Raw genomic sequence first — 25,363 nt, 5'->3', positions numbered from 1 at the left:
ATGAAGGTGACCTCAATCCTTCGAACCACATTTCAACGTATGGTATATATCTAAAAACTTGACTATTCAGCTATATCGCGATCGATAAATGGTAAATGAATGACAATGCACAATAACAATTAAAACTACTTCACCAATTTAACAACAAACTCTAAACTCGTAAGGTATAGCATTGATAAGTTGATAACCGTAACAAAGATAAATCTCTTTTTTTCTCAAATTGCTATCTATGGTGGATTAATCAGTCATACTTCACTGAATTTTGACATACGAATTTTATTTATAGAATATGGTTCATATTTATTTAAATCAACACTTTCGATTTGACGACTCATTGCCAAACTGGTTACATGCCAAAACAATATTTAACACAAATATGAGTATACAACCGATGCACAGTGTGTATTGTTTTTACTTTTTTTCTTAAAAGGATTAGTTGTTTTAAATCTATTTCTTGGAAGAATTAGTTGTTTTTAATCTATTTCTTGAAAGGATTAGTTGTTTTTAATCTATTTCTTAGAAGGATTAGTTGTTTTTAATCTATTTCTTAGAAGGATTAGTTGTTTTTAATCTATTTCTTGGAAAGATCGGTTGTTGTTTTTACAGCATATGGCATTTAGTATAATTTTCAGTTGATTATAATATCAGCATTTATATTTGAATAACCTTGTCGTATTAACAAAGTGCTAACTACTTGATTTCAAACATGCAACAACAATAACAACAACAACAACAACAACAACAACAACAACAACACTTGGTATAGCAATGAATCCGATGTTGTTGTTTTTTACACCATGCACAAATTAGTATTCAGTAACACCATTATTCAAAATAGATGGGGTCTTACATGAATAATTAATCAATTATTGGAAATGATGTGAAATCCACATAAAAGGGGTCGATACTGGAAACTCGCACCAGACATTGAAAACCAACCCGTCGAACAAACACATATACAGATTCATGTGAGGTAAGTGTCCATTCCATTTGTACACGATCTGTATCTTTTGACAAATAGTCTCCGTCTTCGTCTGCGTTTTCCATACTCAACGTAATATGCCGGCTTGTCAAAAAACGCTCATCATTTATTGTACGTTTTGTGTCACCACAAATTGTCTTTCTGCGATGTACGAGTCCCTTACAGTGTGATGCTGCCACTATACTGTGATCTCGTCAGATATATCCTTTACTGTGGGAGTCCTACCTTACGTTATAAGCCTAATATTCGTTATTTACTGTTTTAAAATAATGTTTAATTTATTTCACTGATATCATCATTTATCATTCACCTTATTTATTTATAATGCTGAATTTGCAGTTAAAATACACAGTCGGCTTTTGTCAACTATAGATTGCTTGACAACATTTATTTTTACATAATCTTTTTGTTTTTTGTTAGAGGTGTACTGCCGTAAAAAATGGCCTCGTGTATGCATATTATTTTACTTTTGGTAAGTTGTAGTTCATTCATTCATGTACAATAACTCACGAATTAATAACACCATGAACAATACTTGTAACCTATGGCGTTTCCGTTGTAGGCATTGGTGAGTAGTTTTCCTGATGTTCACGCCGATACAGGTTAGTCTAATTTTCATTTACACATACGTTTACTCAACAATGGTATTTCTTGTTCGTATGCCCAAAGAGCCCTAAAATTCTACTTTTGAATTTGTTCATATAGACATGGTTGGCTGGCGACTGCAAACATTTGGCATTCATATTATTCACAGAGCACTACCTTAACTGTTGGTCCAAGTAAATAAAAATGTTAATTACATGGACAAAATTATCATTGATATATTCATGACATCATAATATAAGCTTTTTCAGGAAATCGCCTTGTTGCATATTTTCGTTATTATTTTTATCATGAAATAGCAACCAGATTAATATTTCCAAACTGTTGTCATTTATAGGTGGTCTGACACAAATCGAGTTTGATTATATATTGGATTACGTGTTGAACAATGATGGAACATTTATGGTAAGAGTAACAGTAATCATTACAGCACAATATGTCCCGATTCTATTGACCACCTCTTCGTTTCAATCACCCGACCTGGTCATTATCACGGACTCTCATACCGAAAATTTACTAAAACATCTTGTTGTTTGTTTTCAATATCATCGTACGCCACACTTCTACAAAAATTTAAACTTGATTTCATTTTTTACACAGGGTAATTTGGCTGATTTCATCAATGACGTCAGAAGTGGCATTCCAGACTTTGACACGTTTCCTCTTGTTGTAAAAGCATCTTTGGTTGATGCCGCCGTTAGCAACTCTCTCAGTACAGATGTTATAGACATGATCAATGACGCAAGTGTCACGTGGGCAGAGGCTTGCTATGCATATGTAGACGTGGAGAGTATTTGGGATGCCGCAATCTTGGAAACAGAAGGTATTTTAACAAAATCTTTCAACGAATTTACAATATAGATTGCATTTCGTTTATATATCTATGCATATCCTACTTCCTAATTACCGATGGCATGATAAAATGTTTTGTTGATATATGGCATGTTACCAAAGAGACTATTGCTATCTCGTGGAATTGTGACTGCTGCATCAACTTCACGTTCTTCTCGAGGCGTTCACTTTGAACCAGGTTCTGGATTAACTTAAGGTCGATAGCCAAAACATAATTTGGTATTCGATAGAAATTGCTTCCACGGTGCCAGTATAATAAGTGTATCATTTTGTGATTTGGAAATTGGAAATAATATGGTTAATTAAGTCACATGCGTTTAGTGCCAGTTATTTGCTTATCATTAGCATGTGGTATTTCACCATAATATTATATTTATTTAGTTATCACATACACAACGCGTGTACCTCCACATTGTGACGTAATACATGCCATACCAAAAATGCATATTACGATGTTTTGACGTCACCTACTGCCGAATTGCTTTTCATTGTACACGCTGCTTGAAGGTTGCCCGAAGTTTTCGGGTTTATATACGGTCTGATAAGTACGGATTGTGGTAAAAATGGTTTATTCATTTCAGCAAACTTATGTGTGTATTTTATGAATTATTATTCAGTTCCTTGAAAACAATCTGTTGAAATTTAGAAGAAATAAAATCATAGGTAACTGGAGCAAATATAACGAACGTGCAAAATCATCACACTTTGTAGACAAGGTGTCAACAACAAAATTAGCATACGAGACACACCCAATGACATATTTGTATTCGGTGATATTTTTATAATAGTTCCACTTTCAATAACGGTTGATCAAGGAAAATCTTCGACCAAAGGTCGCAGCTGATTTGACACCAGTGTGCCCTCTGTGCCAGATACACCCTTAAACCAATCTGTTTAACGAATTTTGATTTCCAAAATATGAACACAAATATTGCCCTATTTTTAGATTAGAAATTTCTAAAACTACGTTAGGTCAAATTCAATCCCCGTCGCAGATAAAACAGCTAAAGCCATAGTTTTCGATATTTTTGACTGGAAAATGTTCATCAAATATATCCTCCCATAAATATGCTTTTGGGGTCATTTTGAGTCAGAAAGTGAGTTTTTTAACGCACATTTCTTTATTTGGAATATACATAATTTCTATGCTCCTTATTGGAGTTCGATTTTCTACCATAGATTCGAGTGCAATAAAAATATTATATGTTCATGTAAAAAACTAAACAGTTTGACAAATTAAACATCATTATGCTTAAGAACGTTTTCCAATTATATTTGAAAAAAATCACTGATGCTGCGGACTTATATGGGGCAAGTTATTCCAAATTTCACTGCCACTGTATTTAAAACATCGTATAAACATTGACATCCTGTGCCTAGATATGACCAAGTAGTAGCTAAGATTTAGCTAAGCTAGACTGAACTTTTTAAAAATAATTCTTTTTTCAAAAGGCAACCACAATAAAATTTGAGAAACCTCTCCTATATTTTAAAAAAATACTTAGCATAAGGTAAGATGACATTGAGGGCTCCTTTTCAAATTAAGGGCCGCTATGATCCTGTTGAATTTGGTTTCATTTTTTTCCTTTCTTTTAATCAATTTTTCACTTAATTTTTCACTACGCTTTTTACCTCGGGTTAATTGTTGTTTAAGTATTCCCTAACAGGTTTGATGTTTCCCTGGGTTCCCACTCAACTGATTGATACACAACTTTAGCGGTAATCACTTGTGTATTCTGACATCAACCGAAGAGAAAATTCATGGTAATTCATGGTATAAAAGTCTTTTCCCCTTGATGATTTCCAGCCTAGTTTAATCACTCAGTACAGCTGTGACAAATATTCGGATGTAATGAAATCCTCGTTGATGTTATATATTGCTTAGGTAGCGTCCCAAATGAAATAAACTTCTTTAGGAATCGAAACTTGTTTACATTGTCTTGGTAAGCTAGTGTTCATGTTGATGGTCGATAATCCCGGGTGATCCAATAATGTAATGCGACCTGTCACAGCCTGTGACCTGTCGATTAACAACATTTTTCCTGCTGTCTCTCGAACTATGTAGTCTCTTAGGTCCTGTTGATTCTCGACTACAACGATCGGTTGGCTCTCTACCATCCGACTGTGAATACAAACAGCTCTTTATTGTCTTCTTGTGAAGTGTATCACAATGCATATTCACATTAGCTTTTGCACAATAAATATATACAAATTTATAAATATATATAAAAATAAAAATTAAATTATATTTTTGACAGGGCAAACGCACAAGAACAGTACGGATTTCAATACGGAACTATACAATTTGTAAATTGTCTTCGTAATTAAGTATATATGTTTTTCGCCTGATGTAGTTAGTGTGTGGGTTTTTTTAAAAAAAACGACGTCAAGGTTTGTTTATGTGGTGTAAGGTTCACTAACAATATTGCCAGAAATATCGAGTACTTTACAGTCAAATTACCATTCATTACTTTTCATTATTAAATTTACTGTCTTGCAGTGCATCTGAAATATGTATTTGAGTTTATTAGGTTTGTTATATTTATTGTAGCAATTCGACATTTTAACAGTGTAAGCCCAGACTGTTTACGTACCTACTTACGAACCTGCATCCATACTTTAATTGTGTTCCAGATCTCAAGTTGAGAATGCAAGCAAACTGCCAAGTGTTTTACTCTTACGGTATATTACTAAATGACGGCGATTATGACACTGGAATTGATGATGATGATTCATATTATGATTATTATGAGGAAAACATGCAATCAACCTACAATCCATGTTCTGATGACTGCAGTAAGTTTGTTATACTCTATTGTAATAATACAAAGAATGCGTCAAGCTGTATGTAGCATGAATTGCAATATTTGAACAAGGAAAATGAATGCGTCGTCTGATTATATAATAAGTTTTTATATAATATGTGTTACAATTGTTTCTAGTACAATACCAGATTAAACTGATGATCATAAAGTAATGCTTTAATAGTTCACCCTCCCTAGCCATGTAGTCTGTATTCACAATTACACAATTGCTATAATATTTACTTATTTCCTTTTTATTTACTTTTAGATAAATTTTATCCCTATGGTTCAGTGTTTAATGATAATGCAAACCACATTAATGACGATAGAAGCTCCGGGGAAATTAACCTTAATCATGCGTTCCCGTTTTTCGGTATCAGTCATTGCTCATTATGGGTAAGAACATCCGTTTATTAGATTATAATGTTTACTGAATTGTTATGGTTATATTGTTAATTCCATATATATTTTGAACAACAAAACAACTTTGTAAGACCAAATCGTTTACATTGTATTACTAGTGTTTGTACATGGTTTGCTTTATCTGTAACTAACCACCTACCATGTTTGTTGTAGGTAAACACAAACGGAGTGATCTCATTTGTGAAAGAAATTCGGCAATATACTCCAATAGAATTTCCCCTTGGCAATGAATGGAAAATGATTGCACCCTTTTGGGCAGATGTTGACACAAGGAATGGTGGAAACGTGTATTGGAGGGAAACGACAGATCCCAAAATTGTTGCACGTGCCATCAAAGATATCAACACGTACACAGGGGATTTGTTAGATGTGGTATGGGTATTCATAGCTACTTGGGACAACACTGCTTTCTTTGGCGCCCACTCAGACGCTAGTAGAGAACTGGTGAGATAATTGAACGTGCAGTTACATCGTAAACTAACTGTTCACAATAATTGCATGCAGAATACAGATGTGACCGTAATAATACTATGCAGAATACCAATGAATAAATATGTATATACGAAAGTCAGTATGTAGCTAGAAACCATCCAAACGGAAGTCACAATAATGTGAACAACTGTTCAACACATACAAATGGCGTGATTTAATATGTCATGAACCCTTAATCCATAAAACTGGTATTGTGTAGCACCTGCGATAATAACTGTTTTTTTCCCATGAAACAGAGAAATACATTTCAAGCAGTGCTGATATCGGATGGCCAGAAATCGTTTGCAATATATAATTATTGTGACATTGAATGGACAACAGGAACAGCAAGTAATGGTGATACCCAAGGCGTCGGCGGAACACCTGCTCAAGTAAGTGTTCTTGCGACTCAATTTTCATACATTCAAATACACAACAATATTACTCACATGAAAATCCACTGTCACATAATTAAGCGAGTTTAATAAGCTTATTTCTTATTGACACTATTTAAATTGCTTCTTAATCTCAGGTCGGATTTAACGCAGGCGACGGTGCGACGTTCTTTACAGTGCCATCTTCGTTTCAGCCAGAAGTGATTGACATCGAAGAAACCACGAATGTTGGTGTTCCTGGTCGATATGTATTTCAATTAAACGATGAAAATATTATTGAGGCGTGTTCGTGTATAGGTAGGTCCATCGGTTCCTTAATATATATTGGAGAGTTGGGCCAGGGAACCTTGAAAACGAATGTTATTTTCTCACCCAAATATTACAGGGTATTACTAATTTACTCCCAATGTTTCCAATAACTAAACGTATGAGTGCACAATTTTTATTTTAACCGTATTCATAAAAAGTGACCAGCTTAATATGCGTGTGGCGTTCGAGTCTAATAACTAACACCGTCAATGCTCCTAATTGGACTTACCTCATTCATAGGCTTGTTTGTTCTCACGTGCTCCAAATGAATAGTACAACTTTCGCTTCACATAAACCCAGATAACGCCGCAAAAACACGAAAAACTTGCCAAATTCGTACTCCTATGCAGCCGCTGTCGTTAATATACACACTACTTTGGGGCCTTGATCAGGTTTCTGTCCTCTGCTATTCCAGTTAGACGTTAATCGAGTAAAGCTTCTTAGTCATACTCTCAGGTATACATTGGTTAATGTTATATTTCCAGGACCTAACTGCGTGGTTGTAGGTTGTAATCGTTATGAAATTCACACAACCGAAATAAAGTGGGCCGCAGCTAAGACCAAATGTGAGATGGATGGAGGAAGACTTGCAACACTCAATACTCACCATATTTACAAGACGGTCAGACAATACATATTAACAAATGCTCTTGACGAAGAAGTTAACAAAGGTTTCTGGATTGGGCTCAATGATCGCGACAGTGAGGGTAATTTTGTTTGGTCAGACGGTTCAGCGTTGGAACCAGGAGACTTCACTAGGTGGGCTGCTGATCAACCAAACGATAACCACCAAGGAGATCCAATCAATGGACAGGACTGTGTGCAATTATGGTGAGTATTTGAATATATAATACAGTAAAGCAATGCATTAGTTAATTCATAGTTATGAACGTTATATTATCCATGTCTCTCATGCTTCTATTGTGTTATTTCGTTCACTCAGGGCAGAGAGAGCATTAAAATGGGATGATGATTACTGCGGTGATAACCCTGAAGGAGAGAAACGGAAAAAGGGATACATCTGTGGTAAGCATTGTAATTATCCTTGTACATACACAGTTGATAATGTTCAACTTATTGCGGTTAAATTATAGAGATTGAGAGTGAATAATTGACTCATTCTCACCTCAGCAACAAACAAAAATACATCTTCATATTAGGGGTAAGGTAAAATTACAAAGTTACAAAGTCGACACTGAAACAGTGACCAACTCATGTGACAGCCAATAATTGTATTCTGATACTAGAAAGGTACACTTGCTACACCTGTTATAATATGTATCTACTGTAAGTGAGACTGAAGAATATAGTGAAATTTAGATAATGACAATGTTACATTCCAACTTTTAGGTGTAGCATAGGTCAAATAATACAGTCGACGAATCGCGGTCGTCATAGCATAACGTTTATGAAACATTAATCCTTCACGTGTTTTCACTTTAATTTTGCAGAAATTCCATGTTAATGAAGAGCACCATGAGGCAATGAGCCATGACCTAGAACGCATGACATATCATAAGACATCTTTAAACATAAAGATTCTAAACCGACATCTAAAATCTAACATTTACTATACGTGAATTCCTGCGATATGTCAGTCAATAAATGCTATTAGATAATAAAGTAGATGTAACTACCAAACGAGTTCTTCAATTCTATAGTACTTGTGGTTTGATTGGTATCTGCAATAGAGTGCTTGCCCTCATGATAGATTTTCGATTTTGCAATATTGTATACAGGTATGAAAGGAAATCTCCATGATTAATGTATATACCATGTATGCTCGATCAACCAATACCCCATAATAAATTATGTATGCCTAGATTTGCTCAATGGCAATAATATATTAAAAAGGAAAAAGTAAAAAGCCAAAGTCTTTAATTTCACATACCTTTATATATTACTTTCCACAAACAGTTTAAATTTATATTCCAATGATATATTCACCTGAATTTTGTGGTTAAAGGGACTACATAATCTGCTTATCCTGCTTCATACTTAAATCTGTACTTTGAATGTTGAGATTTCAACACAATTATGACAAAAGGAATTATTTTCATTTTAATATCATCAATTCTCCACATATTTGCTAGCTCAATCAATGCCAGAGCATGTAGTACATTTACTACTACAATTTGAGAAGACATTATACTCTTTCGTCCTACGCTTAACAAATATTTTTGTTTAGAAGATGGCCTTAACAATCGAAAAGCTTTTTGCTGGATAATGAGCTTGCGGTAAAATACAATAACACTGTTATAAAGATTATCTTAGATAGACTCTTTCTGTAGCGTTGCATACGTGTCAGTTGTTTTGTTCTTGTGGAATGTTTTGTCAATTGCTTACAGTCATTTGTTTTGTGTGTTTGGACTTGTGAATGTCTCTCCGTGACGTTCTATTAAGATCTATAGTTGGGTATGTTATTCCATTATATTTTAATATAGACCATATTATAAAAAAAATATATATATACAAACTTGAACACATTTTGCAATAGTTATTACGTGTGGACTGGTTGTCCGAAACATGTAAACCAAGTACCATATATTATTTGAATCAGACTGAGGCTTGGGGCATTCGTTGTATAAATTGGAAGCAGATAAAAAATTCTCTTCATTGGTTCAACTTATTGGTTCAAATAATCCTGATGTAAAGAAGATCCGTGAGCATATCAAGGGATATAACCTCCAAACCCCGTTTTGACACGATGTAATAGAACTATCCTACTGTATGTCCTGCTTTTCAATGCATGTTCTCGACTAGTAATGTACTTTCTTCACAAGTTGGAAAGTTTTGATCAAGATATTGAAGTTAAAAAACAACTAGTACGATTGTTCTGCATTAGTTCCCCAGTTATATTGTCCACTCATCCAAGCAATCAACTAACAGTTTGATTCAGAAATGAAAACAGCTAATTTAAGAGGCCTTATGTTTTGTATAATAACTATCATCAACTCAGACCTGCATTTATAGTATTCTGACTTTTAATGTCTTCCATGTTTTTCGTTCAATTTTTAAATTAGTTGTGTGTGAACGAGAATTATTTTTTTTAACTAAGTTTGTGTATTATATACAAGTTGTCGACAATCAGCGAAAATATATTTTTGACATTTTTTTAAAATAAACTTTTAAACAATTCTAATCATTACAGTCCGAATGCAATGCCATGAAATGAAAGTGACAGTTTTCTTCTTTCCACATACTGTGTGAACAACAATACATTCATGCGTTAATACAACACATGAGAGTATTTTCTCTTTTGCGCCCTCAACCCTAACAATAACTCTACTCCTACCATCCGACGCCAATTGAATTGTAAATGCCCCTTCTAGTGTGAGTGAGGGTTAGGATTAGGGGTGGGGGTTCAAAAGAGACTCTTTCCGTGCTGTGTTATGGTAGTGTTATAACGTTATATTGTCCACACAAGTTTTAGGATAACTTTTAAACATATGTCTGCAATGCAAACTTGTATAGCAAATGTGCATATTGATATCAATGCAAAATTGTTTTCCCAATCAAATCTATAGTTAATTACAGTAATGTTCTACCCATGCCTTCTTTATCCACGTTCCTTCTAATCATTCAAGCTGTGGAGTAGATACTTTAACAACTGAGCTAAGTGGGTGGTCGAGTAGAACGTGATTATACATGTCTTGTAATAGGTGTGCGGTGTACATCCGGGTCGTTTTTTAGTTGTTGATCTGTTCATTGGCCCATTGTTTATCTGCACAAAATAAGTTACATAACAAACATATGCAAAAATCACGATGGGGGTACACTAAATTCACTAAAGTCTATAACAACTAGTGAAACTCGCCGAATTCGAGGTATAACATAGTTATTCAGAGGTTTACCGATCAAACGAAATTGTTTTTTAGTGAAAATATTATAACCTTATATCCACTTTTAGTAAACTTAGGTACAACTACTTTTTGTACCACGTAAGTGATAATAATTACAATTTTAAAATCGTCATTGCTCTTATAATTATAGCATGTGTGTTTTAAATATATGGTATGTACTACGCATGCGTGAAAAAAACCAATACACTAAAAAATAGATGACGAGTATCTAGCGACAAAAATATCATTCTGGATGTGCACGAACCATGCTTAGATCATTCGGGCCGACACAATCTAGCAAGGTGAGTGTCTAATAAAAACAGCTATTTTGTAGTGGCTGCATAGTGCCCTCTACGGCATGTTTTATATATTAATAACCCCCGGCGCAAATGAAACGCTAATTATAAGATGTTGACAAACATTATGCGTGCCGTTCTAATCGTCTGTTCATTAACCCAATGCGTTTCATGTCTTTATATAAATGAGAGTACCGCAAATGAATTGACGCATGAAAGACGTAGAAGAGAGCCAGTTGTGAGAATGTTCAGCCAGTGTTGATATCTAAATAGTTTATCGCATACTACGTATATGCTCTGATCAGGATTGGACTGGAGATTCAAGGATATAAGATCGAGCTTCTATCTATATTACTATCTTATACCATACATAAACACATATTATAAATAAGAACAAGAAACATCGTATTTGATGCTCAATGCAATTCTCAGTGAAATACAAGTCTATAAAATTCAAGGATAAATTAGCTTTTTATTTCAACTAGCATGCATGTTGTTTAATCCGTGTATAATTGTACTGCGATGACGTTTCTCATTAACAAGGAATCTCTGCAAACAAAATAAAAACAATTGAATATGCAGATGATATAACCGAGGAATATGATATACAAACAGGTAGGATGATTGGCGATCCGCTCCGCTGAAAACAAAATCGGATGTTTCCATGGTAGGTCATAAACGTGAACAAGTGATTTTGACTGAGCGGATCGCCAATAGAAAATGTATTATGGTAACCGCAGTTCTGAATTCAATGTTGAATGCAAGATACTACTAATACCGAGGAGACCATTGTTCTTATCGCCTTGATATTTTGACTGATTACTAAGGTCAACAATTATCATCTCAAAACACGTCACATGTTGGACAGTAGAATATCCAATTGTCAGTTTAGGTTCTCAAGTTAAGAATGTGATATACGTAAAGTATGTTTTACTCATAAGGTGATTGAATTCAAGTAAAACGGATAGGCCAGAATGTAAACGTTATCCCATAAATATTACTATAGCAATTGAATATACTTTACCACAGACGTATCCTTTGCTTCTGAAACAGTATTCATCATCCCATTGAAACTTTTTCTTCTTCCTGGTTACGTGTATATAATTGGAAGTATGGAGGAGAATAAAAATACAGTGTGTCACGTGTGAGTTCTACCCAATGCCTAACTGTGACACAATCAGTATCAATAGCGTTTCATAAATGAGTCGTTATGTTATATGCTTACTTACCAAAGCTGTACGCAGTCCTGGCCATTGACGTTGTCCAATTTACTGTTATTGTTTGGTTGACCGTTCGCCCACTTAGCAAAGTCTCCTTCAACCAATGTTGAACCATCCAACCAAACAAAGTCACCTTCATTGTCGCGGTCATTGAGTCCAATCCAGAAACCCTTTCTAACTTCATCGTCGAAACCATTAACCCTTATATCTTTTTTAACTGCGTTGTAAATACTCTCGGTGTTGAGAGTTGCTAGCCTCCCACCGTCTGTCTCACAGTTGGTTTTAGCAGTGGACCAATCAACCTCGTTTGTATGTACCACATATAAATTGCAAACCTGTTCGCAATTTGGTTCTGATAATGTACAGACGATGCATTATCAAATATATGCTTTTTAATGTTACTTATGTAATCAAAGATAATTGTAACTTGATATCACATCACCAGAAAAAGTTAATGGTACGGAATGTGGACACACTCAATTCGCCGCAGTTTGTTGCGTGTTCTATAGGAAATACGTATATATATTTATATAAAACCATAGAAAATATACTAGTAGTTTTAGTGCGCCATGACAAGAGATCACCAAATACAACTATAACAGCATCATCACAAAACCGTCATTTGAACATTATACTGGTATTATAATAATAGCCTAATATAATAGCCTAATAACTCAATAAAACGCGATTGATGTGAAATTTTGTAAATAAGAATTCATGGGATTCGACCAATTGAATAGGTGACTTACCTACAATAGTCTGAGCATCAACTTGGAACACGTATCGACCTTGAATATCCACATTTGTCGTCTCCTCAATATCAACGACTTCAGGTTGCATTGACAATGGCACCGAAAAAAAGTTTACACCATCGCCTACGTTAAACCCTACCTGTAGTAGACGACACAAAGAGACGTTATATGAATACGTCGTCTTGGTGATGACATGCTGCATAACAACAGAGATTTTGAAATGTAATTGAAGCAAAGTCGTAATCTCACTTGAGCAGGTGTTCCTCCAAGGCCATACTCGTCACCGCCACTCGACATACCCGTTGTCCACTCAATATTGACATAGTTAAATATAGCGAAGGACTGATGACCATTTGATGTCAATACTACTTGAAACGTGTTTCTCTGATCCACAAAGAAAACAATATAGATCAATATATAAGTTTTATAATTTATGTGAAAAGATCCAACATTAGTAATCTGTCTCTTGATTCTCTTCAAAATCCGTATATGGGGATTTGAAAACGAGGACCAAGAAATTAAAAATACATAAGACAAATTAAAAGTTACCCAAGGCTTTTGAAAATCAATTTGTGTAGAAATACTTTCATTGCATTTAACCCACACAGTTGCAGATGGAAAAAAAATAGCAGGTTGTCGAATAAACGTTGCAGATTAAAAAAAAATAGTCAAATCTGGAATGTTTAAATTCAAACATCAGTGTATTGAACAAAAGTAGGAGAGGGACAACTCGTGTTTGTTTTTACCAGTGCTCTGCTGTGGTCTTCAAACGCATCAAAGAAGGCAGCATTGTCCCACGTGGCAACAAATACCCAGTCGATTTCGCTATCCAGCAAGGCACAAGGATCCGCTTGTGCGATGTCTCGGGCAGCTCGGGCAACGATTCGGGGATCTGTTGTCTCTCTCCAAAATACGTTTCCACCTCTTTTTGTGTCGATGTCTGCCCAATAGGGAGTAACCAATAGCCAGTCATCTCCCAAAGGAAATGGCAGTGGTGTGAATTCTGAGACTTCTTTTATGAATGATATATCTCCGTTGGTGTTGACCTACGAAAGTGTTAAGCAATAATTTAAGTCAGTTGTATAGTATGGGATTATCACGTAATATCACTTGTTGAACTGGTTTATACGAGCGACGTCGTGGCTAGTATTATCCAAGAAAAGCCCGTGACGTCACAAAGTGATAGCACTGTTATTACATGATCAACTTCATGTCGCAAAAAACAGCAGATACATAGTAATTTCACATTAACCACGCTTACTACTTATATGCTAATTTATGGTAATAAGTAATGATGTCTAAGCGCGGCAATGGACGCGCATTTATATTCACGGCACCGACTGTTGTCGATGGCCGCCGGTGATATTATTCTTCTATGATAACTGTTCGAAACAAACATTCAATCGATTATTATGAGTTAATTCCATTGATCATTCAACTGATGGTGAATGAATGCGGTACCGCCGCACGATTTATTTTTCCTGCGTTTTCGAGCATGTATGAGATGATGACGTTTAACCGTATCAACTGGTGACATATGTGGTGAAAATGTGCACCGTTGTCACGTGATAATTAGGGATCATCACATGGTTTCATAAATTTGGTTATACAACTTGTGTAATAAAGATAATTTTATAATTTGTAGTTTTCGAACTGGCTCTGCAATCTGAACAGTAAGCGTCATATAAATGCGCGGCGCTCGAGTTCTTCGAACATTTAATAGTTGGTGGGAGACACAAGACACTGAATTTCCATTTGTTAAACAGTGAATGCATTTTTCCTGACTAATTATATATTTTAGTTAATGCATTCCGTGTTATTAGATTCGTGAAATTAGATTTGACGTAAATTTAACGCATTCTATCAATACTGCCAACCCGTCGTGAACCATGCAAATGCGCCTGTATTTATTGACTGTAATGTTGAAATAGGGTATTTTACATTGTTCAGTTGTTGTTATTGTTGTTGTTTCTATCCGCACTCTACTGCGCTTTCTGTTTCAATGATGTACATCAATGGATAAAATAATATATACTTCAATATACAGTATATACAATTGCTGATTAAAACAATACAGTAAGTCTATGTAACGCACATATTGTCAGAACGAATGCAATAGTTTCGACCACAAGTGAAAAATACCGTGGGTGCAAGATCAAAAGGACTAAGCGTAACTATTGTCGCGGTAATTAGTCTCGACAAAGCATTCGCATTTTATTAGTATTGTATCAAAGCAATTTGCCGAGTCGTTATTTAAATTGCAATCCGCATGTATACGTTGCCGTGGATATATCGTATGCGACATGATTCTAAAAAAACAATACATTACGATGGATACGGCGTTATATTCCACAGTACGGTTGCTTGGAGACGGAGCGTTCGGTTGGACGACACGTTGTGCGTGGGTTTGAATTTTATATGCGATATAAAAGTATTTAGTAAAACACTACTTCACTTATAACGTACATATTCGTCAAGTAACACGACCCTCAACTCAGGCAATACCTTTTTGTCAATTACATCTATAAATATAGAACGATTACGCGCGTAAGTATCCTCTAATAATAAAAACAAACTTGACTTGACCCCACACAAAGAAGTTCGCTAAGTCGGTTCTAAACGTTTTTGATTTCGGCATTCCCATGATGTATTCCTGAGAGGAAAAGATGTATAATAATAAGGTTATTAAGAGGATACTACAAAGTATGCACTCAGACGGTCGCATCGACCTCCGCTGCGTGTCGGTCGATACTCCCGCTGTACTGTTTTCGTGCATACTTGTTGGTATCCTCGTAATAACCTCATAATATATCTAACACTACGTGTTAGCTGGTGTAAATGCGTTGTTTCATTCCATACGACAATACACCACGTGTGAAATATAGTATTTGTTTACAGTATATTATAACGTGGTTGTGGTGATCCACATAGTATAATTATAGCATAATTCTCTCACCCAAAGTGATGTATGACTTGTACCATAAAAAGGAAATGAAATTGAAAGTGGGATTTCCCCGGAAGAGCCATCGTCGTTGATGACATTTGCCTTGTCGTCAAACTTTGGACCATACGGGTACATTAGTTCTGAAAGGAGAATAGCGTAGATAATAGTAACGCTACATTTACTGTGTACCATGTGTTTGGGTGATATGTCTTTAAACAAACAATTAAATTGTCATTTTGCACGTGTACTTAAATACACGTTTGAGAAAATGAAATTGTTATCTTCTAAGAACAGTAAACATATAGATACTTTTATATAGATAAAATGTACATGCTGTTTAATAACAAATATCTTAGTAATATCTAATATAGATTTGTTTTGTAGAATACTTCGGAGAGAAATACAATGCATTGTACGCATGACAGCTATCCGGCTTAGATGTTTAGTTCATCAGTCTCGACTATAAGACAGCGTGTTCGCCAAAAATGTAGAATCAAAGACATTGTTATGAAATAAAGTCAGCTAATATATAATCGTATTACATAATACTTAAAAAAAAACATTGGTTACGAATATGTTGTAATCAGACCCTTACTGTAGTTATCAGAACAAGGATTGTATTTGGAGTTGTCTTCGTCATCGCGATGATATTCATAATTGTTGTACGAGGATATATCACCATATTCGTGGTATTCAAAATCCACCATATCAGTTGTCAAACCATAAGAGAACATTACTCCACAGTTTAATTGCATTCTCAACCTAAGATCTGGAAATAAAATAATACAATCTGATTAATTTATTGAAATATATATTAGGTGTATAACAGTATGTGCTTTCCCGATCTGTGTAATACTAAACTAAAATGACTTTCTGTGGTCATCAATTGGTCGCAAATACCGCTGGTAGATTTTCGCATAGATATCTCTACTATACTCTGCTGTACTGTACTGTACTTCAGTGTACTATACAAATGCTATTGTCCACTCATACACTTTGCCAAGCTCATTTACGCCCACTGTGTAATATCACTGACCCATGTTAACGTTTTTGCATTTAAACATTTCTCGAAATATTATTCTTTGTATCTGTTATCTGCTTGGATCAAATGTCCTAATTGTGCTGTCTTCCACTGCTATATTAACGACTGGAAGAATCTTGTAATTTTCAATAATTTTAATTTTGCGTCATCTGATCTGTATATGATACCCTTTGCATTTTTCTATAAATACATACGTGATAATAGTTAAGTTGTACGGGATATGCACACAGTGTCGCATAGCAACTCAAAACTAGCTTTTTGAATGATATTAGCATAATGGTAGGCCATGCTACCACGTGGCACATTGTCTCTTGTTTTGTGCCACTAATGTAATTTTTGATTAGTATGATATAAAATGAATTACACGAGCAAATTAAATAAACATGTTATCTTATAATGCTTTTCCTGGGATTGTCCTTTGAATAAAACGACAATTTATCAGTTATTTATATCACTCATTTAGTGAGTGATGAGTGGTCACCTGAACTACCCGAATAGGTTTCTGCTCTAGTGTTATGCTTTTCAGTTTTAGGAACTCAATAGCGATAATAAAATCGATACAACCTTCTGTTCCTAAATTGTCAGCATTCCAAAAGTTCTCCACATCTACATATGTATAGCAAGCTTCTGTCCACGTGACACTTTCGTCGTTGATCATGTCTATAACATCTGTACTGAGAGTGTTACTAACGGCGGCATCAACCAGAGATGCTTTTACATCAACAGGAAACAAATCGAATACAGGAATGTTACTTCTGACGTCATTGATGAAATCAGCCAAATTACCCTGTGTAATGTAAAATAACACACATATAGTTGATTGCTCCTGATGATAAGACCATTCACAAAGCTTTGCACAAATATTCAGCCGCAGGAAGTGAAATGTCATTTTCTAAGAACATGATACGCTTTTTGCATTTTATGGCAATTAATGAATATCAACAAAACTGTACATCAATTCAACAGTGAATCTGCACTTTCAAACGTACCATATTTGATTCTTTATTATAGAAAATATAAGAATTCAATTAGTAAAACATAGTTACACACCATGTTGTGGACATAATCATGAGTAATATTATTGAATCATATTTCTTGAAGATTGTGTCAAATTGTTTTATTTTTCTTGTAGTTTTGATAGACTGAGTCGTTATTTTAAGTTCAAAACCTCATCATCAGTTCTTACCATAAATGTTCCATCATTGTTTAAAACGTAGTCTGATATATGGTCAAATTCGCTTTGTGTCAAACCTCCTATAGAAATTGAGATGAAAATAATTTTTTCCCAATAAGTGACTACATTCATTAATACATAGATTTCTACAGTTTTAGGGATTAGTAACTGTTTTTATTGTCATGTGTAATAACACTGTGTGCCCAGATTGATCCAATTGTTCTAAACTATAAATCTGTAGTAAAAACTGTATATTTAAGTTATGTGTATTTCCAACTGTATTTTGTGTATAAATATATATATATATTTATATGTTTCAGGAACGAAAAAAATAATTACATTTCCAGTACACTGCTTGTGTACTATCAACATTTGACATCGTATAATGAAGCAGCTTTTATTGGATGGTTTGACCAAGATTTTTTCTTTCAAATGGTATACATTTTATTTTGAAATTTCATGAAGAAATGTTGAAATTTAAATTACAAATACCATACCATGTGTTGACTGTTTTAATTATGACATCATTAATATTTTCAATAATATCACACTTATATTCATGCTCATTTTAATGCGGGACTTGAATATTTTCTAATCAAATCAAAATTCAGCGGACATAGAGGTTTAACATGCTTTGCTACAATAACTGCTGATGAATTACATGTTTGAACTCACCAGTGTCACTCCAAACAGCGGAAATCGTTCCTCCTAATATCTAAAACAAATGGATGGGATGTAATATAAATGACATGCATAATCCGAACACATAAAAAGAAACACAAAATTTTAAATCACGATCAGCACAATTGGTCTTGTTAGTATAAAAAGACGCGCAACCATGTACACTGATATTAATAACATATATAAATCTGACGTAAAAAATATATCATTTTTATTATCAATTAGGTTAGAACATTTATCAAGTAATAAAATGACAATACTCACCACAGTAAAGAATAAACAAACAGTACATGCCATGTCAAGGAGAACACGGAATTTCTAATAGACAATAATTAGAACCTGAAAGCTAAGAGAATATGAATCACGTTATTAAATGCATTTCACGAAAGTGCAAACTACATTAAAGTCAATAGTTCGTATAATGTGCACATGATATGTACTTCATATATATGTTTCTGAAAAGATATTTATAATGGGTGAACATAGCGGAGCTGACTGAACTTAAATAAACATTATAACATGATTTTAAAAATTCGTACACAGATGTAAAAGCACTACCTACCAACGTCTCGCCGTAACGCTCGTACAAATCTTTCTGTAGCTTCAATTTCAATTGATTTAGCTTCATCTCATTCGGTTAAATATCATCAGTTATTCAAATATAATAGTTCGGCAACTAATGCAGATTTGTTAGTTACATTTTTGCTGATCACCCCAGTGTACACTATCACTGTGAACTTCGTTGTCTCTCTGTACTAGGAATTTGTGATAAGACAATCGAGTGGAGAGACTGACCACAATAACGTACGTTTCACCTCATGGTGAACCTGAATGAATAAATTGCAATGCGATGTACATGGTTGTGGTCCATCCCTATTAATTACTCAAGGTAAATACCCGTTTAAATATCGACAATTATAGAGACCTTGGTTTGTGGCTCATTTGTGGACATTTGTCTGTTTTAGGCATAATTCACGACCTTATAATATTAGCTAAAATAATTAATGTTCAATATATTCATAAGACCGTAGAAAGGATTTTCATTCTGATTTTAGATCATAAGAAAAACTTTAAATTTGTGTTGACCCTACATCACGTGCTCCTCTTAGATAATTATCAATGCTGTAGGTGAATCGGAATGATGTATAACAAATATCTGGTAACAGTACCCATTTGGGCTAGAAGTCTAAGATACCTGGCAGATTTTTCAATAATGAGATTACAAATCTAATGTAATTAATCAATGACAAATGACCTCGCAAGTATATCAAAACAATAAATAATTTGTAAGATACCATTTCATGTTAAGTAAACATATGGCTATAACATCTATATGGTAACTAACACCTTTTTCGAGACTGTAAACCGTAATATTCACTCAAACTCCACGCATTCTAAATCATACAAACGATCTTAAACAATGCCAAAAAACAAATAAGTACAAATAATAATTTGAGTATTTCTTCAAAATCTTTGAGCAAAATATACACTTTTACAGGGGCATCAAATATTGCAGCATAAATGCAATCAGGAGCAATAAAAAAACGTAAGTAGCAATGTAGAATCAATATTTTTTGAGCAGATACAGAATCTGGAGCTCCAACTAGAAGTAGCTTTTATGCAAAGATCACATTTTGTTTGCTATTCAAATTCAGCACAGTGTGCAGAGGTACCATAGTAACCGATCCAATCCATCCATAATTGCGTCTTATACACTAACAGTGTCACAGATAAAAACATATCATCTCGAGTTAGGGGAGAAATTGCCAGAACAGAAGTGATTCTGACATGAATACACACTTGTGGTAATTTATTCAAAAATTCTGAAATCATCACTTTTAAAATTAATTGCAAGAGTAGAAAGTTTACACATGATAATAGCTGGGCACAGCTATTTCCCTATACTATAATGTTTACTTATGGTAAATATACAGACACTCTGTACCTGTAGTGGAAGATGCAAAAATATGCTTACATACATTGAAAAACAATTCTTAAAATGTCATTAAATTTAATTGGAAATCCGTATTCATTCTACATATCGCTTATACTAGATTATATGATGTTATTGCTTTTCAGTACTGATATGCTATACGCTGATAACAACGTTTATTTTTCGGATTGAAGTTTGCTGTTAACTATCTCCCAGTTAAAATAGTATACACGTAGTTACTATGATTGATCTGCTGTAATATTTAAATGAGGAATGCCACACATACCTATTGGTTGTATGCAAATACGCGATGACACTGTGACATTGCATTAGGTGAACTATATCATTGGTATTTGCATTTGTATTGTTACTAAGTTACCTAGTAGTATATATACTTTGCAATTTGTGTTCATAGTGTCGATTCAATCTCACGGTACAGTGAATTAAACATTTCCTCAGTTATTGATACAATACATTTTTGGATCAAAGATTCTTGTCGCCTAGCAAAGTAATCATTCTCATCACCGTGGTAGGCAACATCACACAAGTTCATACGTCGTATTAAAGTTGTCGTATAGCCGCGACAAAAGATGCATAAACTGTTACAACATGTTGAAAGGTTTACAATAATATGAGGATAATACGAGGATATCGAAAAGTATGCACGAAGACAGTACAGCGGGAGTATCGACCGACGCGCAGCAGAGGTTGATGTGACGGTGTACTGCCTGAGTATACACTTTCCCTCCCAATAATACATCATGGGAATGCCGAAATCCAAAAAGTTTAGAGCAGATGTCTTTAGCGAACTTCTTTCTATGAGGTCTGGTGCCAAACCCTACGTGCGTAATCATTCCATATTTGGAATTTGCATTTCCTTATATGGTAGGATGAAAATACCCAGTGCAATACCGCAAAATTACGGCTCGCGGTAACTTGTGGCATTACGGTGACAGATTTATAATACTAGTAATAACATGTCTTCTTCGTCGGAGCCGTTTCAGTTATGTATCGTATCAGGTACCATTAAATACAATTATTAGCGCGTACAATAAATTTCCTTTAATATTTACATGCTTGAGTATATTGTTAGACAAAATGATATGTGCAGATATACGTATTTTACTGCAGTGGGCCGATTACAGCGCGATTCCGGGTGTTTGTGACGAGACTAGGTTCTCACTTCCGACATTCGATATGAAGACCCCTTATTTTATTTCTTTACCGACTTCTGCAATATTTTGCCGTGTTTTTGAAATACTCGCTAACAAATGCGATGAGATGGCATGTCTGGTGTAAAAAAGGAAGGTAAATTAAATAAAGTCAACTCGACATCAAAACTTACCAGTTTATTTTCCAGTAAATTGTACTTCCAAGAGAGTAATTTCTTAAAAGTAATGTTTAACGGGGAGGGAAGAAAAAGGGGAAACCTACAGTATGTAAATTCAATACAGATTATTACAATAAAGAAATGTATTTGTAAGACTAGTCTAAATCTGACTAGCAAGTTAATAGCGTGGAGTTGTGTCTGAGTTTATCGGTGAGGGTGTAATAACTCAGGCTGATAAAGTCAGTTACATTAATACATATAAATAACCAACAGACTCCACGATGTATTCCGTGATTTGGAATATTGATTATTTCGAAAATCTATACATGGCCGTGAAGGGATGGACGGCGCGTATTAATACATGCTGTACTAAAGTTGAAGGGGTGGACGGCGCGTATTGATTCACGATGTACTGAAGTTGAAGGGATGAACGGCGCGTATCGATACATGCTGTACTGAAAAATGTTCGGCTGTGTTGAATGACGTGTGATGTGACATTTGATCTTCAATATTCTCGAATACTAAAATTATACCCGTCCAATTCGACCCGTAAAACACGTGTTCGTTCTGAAAGTTTGGCTGAATGTACATAAATTAATTGTTCGATTAAAGTGTTAACATTATGGAGAAATTACATAATTTTGTATTTTTGTAATTGACAGGATGACCGGGACTATCAAGCAATTATAACAAATTTCAATCTATAATATACGACCGCATAATATAATGAACACCATTAATTATAATGAGGACGCTTACTTCGTGATAATGAAGACATAGTCTCTGTATTACATGTTGATACTTCCCTGACAATGCGTTCGAAAGTAACAAATATACAACCAGTATGATTGCATACGTTCATTTGTAGCGTGCATGAACTATGCATAAAACACAATAGAAAACGTAATACATAGAGATATAGACGTAATGTATTTATTGGTAAATGTATAAGGATTGCCTTTCTGACATTAAATGCTATTTTTTTAAAAGAATATTTATCACTTCTTTATATCGTTTTTTGTATGTATGTATTATTAGATAATTTGGTGCTAAAACTTCAATGATTATTATTTATTCAGAAGGCGAGGGATATCAATAAATTGATGGCAGGCGTCTCAAAGTAATAACTAGTAAATCTGAATGCAATCGCCTTGAATCACCGTGATGTGAAATCACAATAAGGTCATGTGGAAACGGAACGGAAATCTAACCACGTTCGATTGAAATCTACATTTGTTTCAGTCCCTAATCAGGTTCATATTTGATGCATGGTTTGTTTTGGTGGCGTACCCACACTCACTAAAGCTGAAGAGTGCCCAATTGAGACCATAAGATACCGTCTGCAATTCTAGTTCATGCATAGTCTGTGGATCACTGGTGGGGCTGAATTAAGCACAATATACCATCTCGTCGCATGCGTACATAGTGGGGTTGTCTCTTCCCTCGCGCTGTCCACGTACGATAGGCTCCGCGCATTTATGGTAACGCACCCCGATAGAGGGCGTCACCTCAGTTCTGTTTAACTCCTTTTCACGGTAGTAGCGCCGACACGATAGGTAAGAGAGAAAACATGTAACCGCCACGAACACAATCAGCAAACTGGCTAGCATGTAGATGCGTATGTACAGTGTCTCGCTGGGGCACGTGTGTAATGCTATGTCCAAACCCGGCGTGACGGACAGTACGCCAACAGTTGATTGTTCAGCAGTCACGTAAGTTGGCCATGGTTTCATCATGATGGTCGATGTTGCGGTGCTTGCGTTAATGGCGTTGTGCGTCTGGCATGTCACGATTGATCCGTTGTATTTTGTCGATGGGTCTATTATCGTTAACAATCGACCATTTTCCCGCAGTGCAAACCGTGTGTCATTGATAGTAGAAATGTGTTGTTCATTGATCAGCCAATTGTATTCGAATACTTCAGGGTTGGCGCTTACAACACACGATATGTCGATGTTTTGACCTGGCAGTGGGTCTCCGTGAAGTATCATAACTTCGACAATAGGGGAGAATCTGACATCGATGGGACCTATCGCGCATATTCTATTATCCGTGCCGGTGGATGTTTTAACGACACAGGTCAAGGTGCAGCCGTCGTCTTTTGGCGACAATGCCCATGTCTCGCTTTGCCGTATATATGTTGCATTACCCTGTGTTTTATAATCGGTCATAGTTTCACCATTTTTAAGAAAAGATAAACTAACGCCGGCTGTATTGCCAGATAACACACAATTAGCTGTTACTTCATCGTCTTCGTTATAGTGACGAGAGTTCTGATGAAGAAAACATATAGGGTGAAGTTCCAGCGAAGGAATTAGAACTTTTATCCCGGTCGCCCTTGACAACAAGAAAAAATCCTCCTCTAACTTATTAGCGACACCACATGAGTAATCTGCCATATCTTGGAGAGTCACGTCAGTTATAGTCAAATAAACTCCATCGTCCTTGCGTGTTACGAAATATCTATTCCAGCTTGAGTCGGGGAATGCGTCGGTCTTGATTGTCTCGTTAACTGTTATGACAGTTTTGTCTTTCAGCCAGAACACGTCAAAATGGTTTTCGCTAAACGTGTCAAACACGCAGCTCAGAATAGCGGTATCGCCCACGATAACTGTTTTGTTGATTGGCTCTTCCGTCAATACAGGGTACGGAATGACTGTCAGCTTACCGGCTTTTTGTGGTTGAACATCATACACCAAGCATGTGTAGTATCCAGTATCTTCCTCCGTGATATTATAGATCAAGAGGTCGTGTTGGCCACGATCATCTGTTATACGTTTGTACTTAGCAGATTCCTCATCATAAATTCGCTTGCCGCCGTGGTACCACAGAACACCCATAGCGTCTTCGGCGAAGTTTAGATCCGGTCCAATTTTACATTTCAATATAGCCGTGTTATGTTCAACTAGTTCGACATCAACAGGCCCATCGATGAAGCTCTGTCCGTACGCGATGGTAAACATCATACACGCAAGACAGAAACACAAGGTCAACATATTCGTTTTCATCTTTTCCGAGGTGTTTATGATGGGAAAGCAAGCAAAGGAATCCACGCGACCGGCTGTGTATATCAACAGACCACTGACTCTTTACAAATACTAATAAGAAAAGCCAGGACACGTATCACCGGCTTCCGTACCAGCAGCATTGTGCGTATCATCCCCTGGAGTTAACTTCCTGGTAAACAGATAATAAAATATGATAACATAGAACTGATAGGAAGAAAATAGACATGCCTAGAACTGATAAGACTTTGCTAGGATCCCATTACAGAATCACATTTAAAGTATATTATGCATCCAACCGAAAT

General features: G+C 35.4%; 2 protein-coding genes across 2 annotated transcripts; one reads left to right on the top strand and one right to left on the bottom strand.

Moving 5' to 3' along the window:
- Positions 1-922: 922 nt before the first annotated feature.
- LOC146736530 (uncharacterized) lies at positions 923-8,492 on the top strand. The gene is made up of 13 exons (XM_085505485.1): positions 923-973; positions 1,403-1,454; positions 1,545-1,584; positions 1,923-1,990; positions 2,186-2,408; positions 5,072-5,233; positions 5,510-5,637; positions 5,818-6,108; positions 6,393-6,527; positions 6,668-6,827; positions 7,325-7,670; positions 7,783-7,865; positions 8,291-8,492. The coding sequence occupies exons 2-13, from the start codon at positions 1,422-1,424 to the stop codon at positions 8,302-8,304; spliced, it is 1,683 nt and encodes a 560-aa protein (XP_085361611.1). The 5' UTR covers positions 923-973; positions 1,403-1,421; the 3' UTR covers positions 8,305-8,492.
- Positions 8,493-22,051: 13,559 nt separating this feature from the next.
- Positions 22,052-25,200, bottom strand: LOC144350859 (uncharacterized). The gene has a single exon (XM_078008927.2). It carries the CDS (start codon positions 25,059-25,061, stop codon positions 23,442-23,444), a length of 1,620 nt encoding a protein of 539 aa, XP_077865053.1. The 5' UTR covers positions 25,062-25,200; the 3' UTR covers positions 22,052-23,441.
- Positions 25,201-25,363: the final 163 nt, after the last annotated feature.

The sequence above is a fragment of the Saccoglossus kowalevskii genome, chromosome 11 (genome assembly GCF_978046115.1).
Source record: "Saccoglossus kowalevskii chromosome 11, keSacKowa6.1, whole genome shotgun sequence".
Classification (NCBI taxonomy): domain Eukaryota; kingdom Metazoa; phylum Hemichordata; class Enteropneusta; family Harrimaniidae; genus Saccoglossus; species Saccoglossus kowalevskii.
Note: the sequence above shows the minus strand (reverse complement) of the source record. Positions and strands in the feature narration are given on the sequence as shown.

What these genes read in the sequence shown, in the direction of transcription:
- LOC146736530 (XM_085505485.1), top strand. Translation starts at nt 1,422, where the DNA reads ATGGCCTCGTGTATGCATATTATTTTACTTTTG. An exon ending in TCCATGTTCTGATGACTGCA is followed by an intron (nt 5,234 to 5,509) that starts GTAAGTTTGTTA and finishes ATTTACTTTTAG; the next exon opens with ATAAATTTTATCCCTATGGT. An exon ending in TCAGTCATTGCTCATTATGG is followed by an intron (nt 5,638 to 5,817) that starts GTAAGAACATCC and finishes TGTTTGTTGTAG; the next exon opens with GTAAACACAAACGGAGTGAT.
- LOC144350859 (XM_078008927.2), bottom strand. Translation starts at nt 25,061, where the DNA reads ATGAAAACGAATATGTTGACCTTGTGTTTCTGTCTTGCGTGTATGATG.